Here is a 10,515-nt window from a genome sequence, read left to right on the forward strand (position 1 = left end):
TAATCCATAATTTATCAGGTAAGTGCCTAAATTCTCCATATTTTAATCTGATCATATAAAGATTATAAACTCACAAGTCATAAAATACATAGACAATCATACAGCAAGTCACTTAACATATAATTCACAATTAATTCACATAATATTCACAAAATATTCGCATACTGACATAAATAAATACATGTCGAAATCCCGGATATTACAGCGTCATAATAATAATTAATAAAAAATTTGTTAAATTATATTCACTCTTAAAGATTTAGTTTTTAAAATATTTTTATATTATAAATCTTTAGTATAATTAAAGGATAATGATGAAGTAGTAATGTAAGAACAAAATACTTCTATATGTTATAGACTTGTATTCGCAGGAGGAGAGTTTAATATTTGATTATTTTTATTTATTTAAATAAGGGTAATTTAGGGATAATCAAAAAAGCATGACTAAACCAAAAATTTGTACTACTACAAATTATACTCATGTTATCTTATTATAATATACTAGCTTTTAACCCGTGCGAAGCACGGGCGGCTATAGAATTCGTAATTTATTAATTATAATTTAAATTTTAACATCATCTTATTAGTATTTAAGTATTAATGAATTAGATTTTAACCTGATTATATTTATGAACTGATTACATTTTTTGGACGACTACGAATTATACCACTATCGGTTTATTATAATATATAGTATATAAATAATATATAAATTATATTTAAAAGAATAATGGTGGAGTTTTTTATCTTGTATTACATCACAAGTGTTTGTAATTTGAACGGTATAAAACTCTTTAATATTGTAAGAGCAAGAGAAGTCTACATGTGACCGACTTGTAGTTATAAAGGAGATGACCAAACCAAAATTTTGTACTACTACAAATTAAACCTATGTTGGCTTATTATATTACTAGTGAAAAAAGCCGCGCTTCGCGGCGGAGTGATAAATTTTGATATGAATCAGTATTATAATAGCATAAAAATTATTTTGAGTCATCTTTCCGTTAAACATATCACAAATAAAAAATATTATAATTGGTATAAAAATTTGTTTATATGGCTATCCTGTCAAACACAATAATAATAATAATAAAATTAGTTCGAACCAGCATCCCGTTAAATATAATATTAATCCATAAGTATTATTTTTATGATATAATTAAATATTATAATTTAGATCAAAATTAGTTTGAACCGCTCTCTTGTCAAACATAATACTAATAACAAAACATTATAAGGGCCGTTTGGGTGAGCTTAAAATAAGTGTTTTTTGCTTAAAATAAATAAGTGAAGTAGAAGTTAGAAGCAAGATAAGACTTATAAGTGATTAAAGTGTTTGGGAAATAAGTAGAATTTCTGAAACAAAAGTTAGCATTCATAGTTTTTTATAAGTGCTTCTTGACATATTACACAAACGATACGTATGAATAAGTGCTTCTAAGTTATAATACCAGAAACTCTGACTTATAAGTGTTAAACAAACATCCACATAATTTAGATATTAGTTTGTGTCGCCTTACTATCAAACACAATACTAATAAATATTATTCTAATTAATATAAAATTAAAGATTATTGGATAAAAAGTATTTTGAACTGTGGTCTCGTTTTAACAAAAAATATATTATAACATAGAAAAAAAATTTATTTTAGCCACATCCCCGTCAAACATAATACCAATAAAAAATTTATTATTATTTAGATAAAAATTAGTTTGGGCCGCCTCCCGTGCCCGTCAAACACAATACTAATCAAGAATCATTTACATTATCATAAAATCAATATATGATTCGTATTATATATATATATATATAGATTATTTTATTTGTTAATTATTTTTATTTTTTGAATCCTATTTATTAGTTAGAAATTATTATTCTTTTACGGTTCAAATTTTTTTGCTGTTAGTTTTTTTAATGATTTTTATCTTTACAATTTAAGAAAATTATAAGACTAAATCGAAAATAAGAATTGTACGTATTATCTTACAAATCTTAAATATAAATTATATTTTATCTATTATTATTTGTTTGAATAAATATAATCCTATTTTTTTTAGGATTAAGAATTGTATCATCTTTAGAATTCAATAAGAAATACTAAATAAGAAAAGAATTGCATCATCTTTAGAATTTAATAAGAAAAGAATTGTATTACGTTTAGAATTCTTGAACATGATTTTTCGAAGTATAACTATATTTTCTCTCTAAAATTTAAGAAAAATCAGAAGACTGAATCGAGCCATTCTAGAGACGCCCGCATCCTGCTTTATATATATATATATATTGATGATAGTATAGATACTATAGATACTTATTATAATATAGTATAGATTTAGTCTTTACTTAAACGAAAGGGTATTTTAGACTAATTGAGAATATTTGTCTATTTGTGGATATCATAACTTAATTTAAATCTAAGGGTATTTACGGTCATTATACAAAACTATGTTTTTAAATTCTTTTATTTGTTTACAAAACATATTGACGTTTTAGCCCTTAAAATAAGTCTTGTATGTAACATGAATGTATATATATATATATCGAAGGGATGGGGCAGCTCATCGTTTTGCTTGAAATTGGTAGAGAGTGCTTATTCTGTTCTCCTGGTAAATTCTATGATTTTTTTTTTAATTTTATCTCCAACTTTATTCAATTACTGTCTCAGAACTCCTCTCCTGCTTATTACTTGTTTGATTATCTCTGTTTTGATTATACCTTGCTTCTTCTTTACATGAAATCCTCAGATTTGTAGGTATTAGAGAACCAGGCCTCACTTAATTGTCACGGAGAAAATTTGATGTACAAAGGAAAAACATGATTCTAGTGTAGCGATATGTAACGAAGAATATGTTAATCGCTTATCTCATTCTTTGCACAAAAAATTAACAACTAAATTATATATATTGTTGACCTCACTCCAGGCTTTTGTTTTGATTCGATATTAAGTAACTGATCATAAAATTTTATTGTTTGTAGTCCTTTATGCGATCATATAATAATATTGTATTTTAACGTCGGACCTTTATATTGTTCTTAATTGAAATATCTACTTTTAGAATTGTGTCCCCCGTTTAGTTTATGTTTGATTACTCATCTTTTGGTTAGATGTTGTTTTATGGATTATTAATTGATGGCAGTATATTAAAACCCGGTGTCTGTAATGTTTCTGGGAGAGCCTTCATTTAGTCTTTGTTGTACTAATTGTTAGTATAAAAAGCAATTACCAATGTCCCAACTTCTGTTTACACAGCTGCTGTTTAATTCAGTATTTGCCTGGTGTTTTTTTTTTCTTGTAAACTATGGTTCTTGAAATTTAGATATAAATATCAGTGGAAAAGAAAGCATGATGAGTGATGTCAAAAATGGGCAAATCAATTGTGGAGGCAATGCTGCTGCACCATTGTCAAAGAGGCAATTCAGAGATGAAAGAGAGGATAGGATAAGCTACTTGCCCGAAGAGTTGATTACTCGTATCTTTGATCGTCTGCCAATTCATGATGTAGCAAGAACAAGTATCCTTTCAAGAGCTTGGAGAAATTTTTGGCCTGAGTATCCTGTCGTAGCTCTTGATAGGGAATTTAATTCTCGGCTGACTTCCAGTAAAGAGATAACCACACACAAATCTGAATTTATAAAGGCCTTCAAAATGATTATCTCATCTCACACTGGCCCCATACAGAAATTTAATCTGTACACTACCCCTGTGCTTCGCCACTGGTCTATTCATCAGGGGATAATTCGACAATTATCAGGCAAGGGTGTTAAGGAAATATATCTTTACTTTGAAAAGCTGGAGGTCTATCCACTTTCCCCTGCATTGTTTGATTGTCATAAGTTGACTCGGTTATTTCTCCATCACTGTATTGTGGGTCCATCCATTGATACTCGAAGCTTCACTAATCTGACAGAAGTTCTACTCTCCGCCATCTCATTTCCACGTGACATGACATTCGGAACACAACTTCAGGTTTTGTATCTGCGAAACTGTATAGGAATTGAACACCTAACCCCCCAATTCATAAGTGGTAACCATTTACGAAGACTCTTTATTGTTACTAGTACTACAATTGAGTGGAAATGGTTCCAAAGTACCACAAAACTCAAATTCCTAGGTCTTGCATTGAAGGCTTCAAATTCCAACATCAAAGGAGCGAGCAAATTGATCGAGCTTCTAAGTAAGATTCCTCATTTTAGTAACTTATCACTTGATGGTACCACCCTCGAGGTAATGTGATTTTTTTTTGCAAACTTAGTTATTCATAGTCTTTTTAACTTGCGAGTTACCAACATACAGAGAGAATTGTATAATGGCGCACATCCGTACTCACACAAATACATATTCAGGTTTTCGGACCACCTCCTCCAGATTTGGCAAGGCCTGCAACAAAAGCGATTGAGTTGAGAATTTCAACATTGACGGTGTTCCGGCTTAAAATGCATAATTTTTGCCAGATCTTAAATCTTGTTTACATTATCAGAAGTTGTCCCAACTTGGAAGATATTTGCATAATGCTGGTAAGAACTTTAAGTCGGGGACGGAGGGAATGGGTGGCCGGCAGTGGCAACCGCCACACCAAAACACCGTAGATTCAAAGAATTAGTATTAAAATTACTTGGAAAAAAACTAAATATACACGATTTTTGTACTAATATATTAATATTTAGTTATTACTCCCTTCAACTATATATGAATTTATCAATATAGGGATAGAGGTAAGTACATCTGTAAATTTGAATTTCTTACTTATAAATTAATTGGTTTTATTAGATTTTAGTAATCTATTTCTTGATAAGAAAAAGTTCTGCCCCTCCAACGTGTGTTTTCTAGTTTTGTTCGTGCTGAGTAAGTAGTATATATGAAGCAATGTACTAAGCATTTTAAAGTTAGAAAAAAATATATAGACATTTATGTTTGAAATGTTTGCATGTAGGCACTTGAAAGAGTGAAGAGTTCGACTCCTGAAGAATCAACGATCGATAATTATTTCGCATCACTGGATTCGAAAGACATGTGTCTGGACCAACTCCAAACTGTAAAAATTAAGGGCATCCAGTATTCAAGATTCGTCCAAAATTTCATCAAACTTCTGCTTGCTTCTTCACCTTCACTTAAAGTGATTTCACTTTCCTGCAACACAAAAATTACCAGTCTGGAAGACAAGTTGAAAATTAAAAGAGATTTGCGGAAAATCCACAGATTATCCTTAGATGCACAAGTCATCTGGTGCTAGTTAATTATTCCTGTTTGTAATCTTGCGTTGGGTTGACATGTGTCTTGAGACCTTTTCAATTATTTTGAGTATTGAAATAAATTTCAAACCATTTAGCATCATCTGTTAAGTAGCTAGTAATGCTAGGTGCAGATGACAATGGGCAGAGTTTTTGTAAAATTCAAATTCAGATATTCTGTGGTTTTAAAAGTATGAGTTTCGGAGGATAGCATTTCAGGACCAAACTTTGTAGCCGAGTGAAGCTGTTGCAATGAATGAAGAACCAAATTCAGGTTGTGAATTCAAAGACCTTTCGTCTCTTTTCCCCGGCGACGGCATCGGACCTGAGATCGCCGAGTCCGTTAGACAGTACATAAACACCGGGGATTAGTTTTCTCCATCTGGTTACTCAAGATTTTACAAGGTCAGCTAATTACTTTGCCTTGTTGATGTATATACAACTTTGTTGGTTATTCATGGTTTATGCATATATATAAGTTTATCTATGTATCATGTTTTTAAGTGTATATATTGATTGTGATCAATTGGTTTTATTTGAGTGACTGCTTGTTTTATTAATTTAATGCATATTGCTATAATGATTCACATGAGTTGGTTGTGAATGTGATTTGTGTCTTAATCGTCTTCTTTATGTGGCTTATGCTTATATAAAAGTTTGTTGGTATTTCTATCTTTTTTGACTGGTTAATAGCATGCTATATGAGTTAAAATTTCTTTCTTTGCAATTCAGAACTCCTATATTATGCAAGCCGATAGATTTAGATGTCCGTCATGAGTTTACACCTTTCTTCTGCAAATAATTGTTGATTGATTTATTGGATGCTAATACTGATCTTTTAGACAATGTTTTATACATACTGAGACATAGGCAATTTTAAATTGGTCTTGTGAAGAAGCCGTTTGGTGTATCTATTTGCTTAGATTGGTAGACATATGTTCATCTTATGAGCATATTACTCAAAAATATGAAGTTAAATGTGTGCTAACTTTTTATCTGTAGGTGTTTTCCACCTGTGTGGAAACCACTACTATAGTTCTAGTAGAGTCAATTTAGTTTTGGTTTTGGTTCCAGTAGTTAAGTGAGTCTAAGCCATATTGCATGATAGTTTTAATGGTGGGCTTACTATATATATGCTTGTAAAAGTACCATGATCTTCAAAATCATGGCGGCCATTATGGATGGCTTTGTTTTGGTACCTTTAAGGTTTTTTGGCACCTCTGGTGGCTTTTGTTTGGTGAATTCCAATGAACTTGTTATGTCTTTGGACATATTCGCGTTTAAAATATCCAAAGGACAAGACATCTCATACGTTTTACTCTATAGAACTGAACGGAAGCAACAGAGAACTGATCAAGTACACTAATAAAGGTTGGAGACACAAAAACTTCTAAACTTTGAGCTCCAAACTGTAAAAAAGAGATATTTTCTTTATTCAGTATAAAAGAAATGTAGAGTATCAGTATTTGTTGCTGGATATAAAAGGAAAGACTACTCAAAAAATCGAATTTAATATCCTAGAGTATTAGGTGGTTAAGACCTCTTTTAATCAGGGAGAATAGATATGACCGGCTTTAATGTTTAGCTAAAATCAAGGACCAATTGGTAAGAGCTAGTCAAAATTACCGGAAATACTAAAAGCACTGAATTTGATGGAGATTACAATGACTAGAATCATAGAGTTTTCTAATTAGAATCTAAAATCCAGTAATCAAGGTCATATTTAAATCTATTGTATTCCTCAAGTTTTGAATATTCTAACTATAAATAAGTCTGGGCGGGAATCAAGGATCTGTTATAGAACTTAATTATAATGAAAGTAAAGTAAATTGTTCCTTGTTTAGGTAAGGAGGAATGTCTGAGTATAATTGAGTAATAATGTAGCAAATGACATTGATTATACTTACAATCTTAAAAGCTCCAATTTTAGCTAAAAGACATGAAATGAAAAGCAGAGTTTTCTATACGCCATTTAACAAAAAATAATAAATAAATATAAAACCTTATATGCAACGGGTTCTTTTTGTCTCATATAATATACTGAAGTTTTTTAGGTCAGAGAGGTTTCAAAATTATAATCACAGAATAACACATATTCTCAATTATAAAAATAATAAGATTAAGGTAGAGATCAGAAAAAGAAAGGCGATATTAAAGGAAATACAAAATTGTGGTTTTTAAAATCACCAACTAATAAGCATAATACCAGTCCGTAAGCTGGATGCCTATTTTTCAGCAGAAATCAATGAAATACTTTTAGGAATGTCTGATTATAGGCAGAGTGAACTTTTTGAGAAAGTTAATAACTAATGAATATTCTATGTACTCATGACCTGATCTTAAAGCCGATATTTAGGATTAATTTCAGGCATGTATGAATATAAATATGTTACTAGCTAAACATCTAAATTGCAACCACCTCTTCCCCTAAGAGCAACTCCAAGGGAACACCTCCCTTACCTATAATGAGCCTGTGTACAAAAATAGGGGTTGAAGTAAAAATTCTTCACTCCAACCATCCTTTCCTTACCTAAAATTTTTAGGTGAGAGAAAACAAAACCCCTTCTTTTGGGATAGAAAAGTGAGCCCCTATTTCTTCCAACTCATCTCTTTCTCTCTCATTTTCTTTCATTTTTTATTTTCCCTCCTTTTTTTATGTACCCACCATAGTAAAAGTTTTAATAAAATATTTTTTTTTTCAAATATAGGGATGATTATAGGGAATATCATTGGAGTAAAATAAGTTTTTGCTTACTTATATTTTAGGTAATCATTATTTTATTATATTTTAGGGGTCGAAGATAAGTAACACCATTGGGGTTGCTCTAACACTTTATACAAAAGTACAGGCTTTTTCTCAGTATGGAGAAGGAAACAGTTCCATTAGCTGAGGGTGATCTAGGGAAGCTACAACTGAAGTCCAATGAGTTAGAAGTTATCACCAATCCATCTAATGTATTGGAGTTCAGTACTTCGGTTCTCCCCAAAGTCATCTATGCAAGACTGTTGTCAGGAAAAACTATAAACAAAATTGGATTGAAGAACTTGTTCGAGTCTATATGGCAGGGCAAAGCGGGTGTGAAGGTAGAGGATTACACTGATGGCATTATTATTCTTAATTTTGATTCGGAAGCGGTAAAGAATAGAACAATTAGAGGGCAACCATGGGCCTTCGGAGGAAGTTATCTAATTTAGTTGAGGTTGATGCTATGACTCAAGTAAATACAGAATCTTTTCACAAAATCCCCTTCTGGGTACAAGTACACGGGATCCCCCCAGGTCTCCTTGTGAAGCCTTATGGCGAAAGATTGGGCAAGGAAATAGCCAACTCAATGGGCGATTTCATGGAGTTTGACCCCACATGTCAGAGCAGCTTCATGCGGTTTAGAGTAGGTTTGGACTCCACAAAAGCTCTACTCAGGGGAAAATTTCTGAATTTAGACAAGAACAAGGACAACATATGGGTCTCATTCCGATACGAGAGGTTACCTAAGTTCTGCTCCTTTTGTGGTCACATAAATCATATCCAGAAAGACTGTGCAGCGTTGGTCGAAGAGCTGGAGAGGGGACACAAACCAACACTTCAGTATAATGTATCACTAAAAACTACTGGGTTAAACTATGGCCCATACCAGATGGAGAGTCAAGTGCAGGAGCTAGATCCAAATCAGATTTCAGTGAGTGTTGACTCTACTAGAATGGTTCCAAATGCAGAAATAGTGGACTCTAACACTAAGCGGTTGAAAACTGGAGCTACTGGTTATGGTAATTAATATGGTTAATAGGTTGTATTAACTAGTGATGCATAATAGGTCTCCGGAAAATTTTAATAAGATAGTAACTGCGTTTGTTTGATGTCACAGGTGAAAGTGTAGGAGTCGCAGCAAACTTAAAAAATAAAAAAGCTGTGGAAGAGGCGGGCAATGGTCGCCAAAGCCTATAAAAAAGGATACAAAAGGAAGGACAGGAAGATAACCCACCCGAAGTAAAGAAGAAATGAACAGAATAAGCTCCGTTAATTGAGGCTAAAGAGGAATGGGAATTTTGATAAGCAGCAAAAGAAAGTGAAACTAAAATAAAAGGAGCCAAGAATAGTAGTTGGCTTCCCTAGCAGGTTTAAGTTTTAGTTTGTAAATAAGGTCGGTAAAGGCCAGAAAAAGCACTTCACATGTGGATTTTCGTCTTGTATTGACAAGGAAATAAAGTATGATTTGGTTTCCATGATATAGATAAATTTGAACTGCTATATAGATATAGATTGGTAAAATAATTTAGAACATGTTAACACTTAGTACTGGAGTACTGTAGTGCAAATTTAATGCTCTAGTATGACACATAATAAATAAGTGGACAACTGGGTAGTTAGATAACATACAGGACCCGGGAATAAGGGTAAAAGACTGAAGATTAAATGAAATACTGTACTGGAAACATCAGGAAGGTAACGACGGATGACTGGGGTTAAATTATATAAGAATACCTCTGTTTAAATAGGAGATTATATACTTATATATAATAAGCGTAAGGGAGATAATTTGGTCGCATGGTCTTATGTTCCAAAAGCTTATCATCCGTTGGATCGTATATTGAACAAATAAGTACCGTTAGATTATAACAAAATTAACTTCTATTTCTATAAGGCAACTGATATGCATGTTTATAATTCCTTTTCTGAATCCAAAACAAATTCTGTCTTTCACATGTTTATGATTTTTTTTTTAATCCAAGATAAATATTTCCTATGAGCTTTAATTGTAAAATCATATAAATTGCACCGTCACAAAATTATTTTTATCTAATATATTTTAAAATTAATAAGCCGGATATTTTAATTCAAAATAAATATTTCCTGCCAATTTTAATTGTAGAATCATATAAATCGCACTGTCACAAAATTATTTTTATCAAATATATTTTAAAATTAGTAAGCCAATCTTATTATAATAATTCTTATATAAAATATATTTATAAATATAATTTAATGGAAGTTGATGTCACATATTTTTCTCAATATATATTAAAATTTGATAGAAAAAATATAATACTTTGGCATGATACATAAGAGAAAAGTAATGGTTTGATTACAATAGTTTACTTGAAGCCATTAATGAGTGTGACGGTGTATTTTATACCGCATCGTCGGATGATCCAACATGTGTAACCAGTTTTTTTTACAGAAACAAGTAGAAACTATATATTTTTACAATAGTTCTGACTTACAAACAAATCATAATTTTAAATTTTATTTAAATGAAAATTTTAATTTATTATTTATAAATTAAATT

General features: G+C 31.3%; 1 protein-coding gene across 3 annotated transcripts; it reads left to right on the forward strand.

The window, feature by feature from the left end:
- The first annotated feature begins 2,501 nt into the window (after positions 1-2,501).
- Positions 2,502-9,449, forward strand: LOC108223852 (F-box/LRR-repeat protein At3g26922). Of its 3 annotated transcripts, none has more exons than XM_017398290.2 (6): positions 2,502-2,607; positions 3,319-4,226; positions 4,346-4,516; positions 4,933-5,635; positions 8,080-8,995; positions 9,094-9,449. In XM_017398290.2, the coding sequence occupies exons 1-4, from the start codon at positions 2,550-2,552 to the stop codon at positions 5,230-5,232; spliced, it is 1,437 nt and encodes a 478-aa protein (XP_017253779.1). In that variant the 5' UTR covers positions 2,502-2,549; the 3' UTR covers positions 5,233-5,635; positions 8,080-8,995; positions 9,094-9,449. The 3 variants fall into 3 exon arrangements, with proteins under 3 accessions (XP_017253779.1, XP_063950550.1, XP_017253781.1); XM_064094480.1 differs by having other exon boundaries at positions 8,092-8,995; XM_017398292.2 differs by having other exon boundaries at positions 2,520-2,607; positions 3,332-4,226.
- The last annotated feature ends 1,066 nt before the right edge of the window (positions 9,450-10,515 follow it).

Source organism: Daucus carota, chromosome 5, assembly GCF_001625215.2.
Source record: "Daucus carota subsp. sativus chromosome 5, DH1 v3.0, whole genome shotgun sequence".
In the NCBI taxonomy this organism is placed as follows: domain Eukaryota; kingdom Viridiplantae; phylum Streptophyta; class Magnoliopsida; order Apiales; family Apiaceae; genus Daucus; species Daucus carota.

Excerpts from the sequence above, each read along its gene's own strand:
- LOC108223852 (XM_017398290.2), top strand. The coding sequence starts at position 2,550 with ATGGGGCAGCTCATCGTTTTGCTTGAAATTGGTAGAGAGTGCTTATTC. Across the intron at positions 4,227-4,345 it reads TTGATGGTACCACCCTCGAG|GTTTTCGGACCACCTCCTCC; the intron begins GTAATGTGATTT and ends ATACATATTCAG. Across the intron at positions 4,517-4,932 it reads AAGATATTTGCATAATGCTG|GCACTTGAAAGAGTGAAGAG; the intron begins GTAAGAACTTTA and ends GTTTGCATGTAG.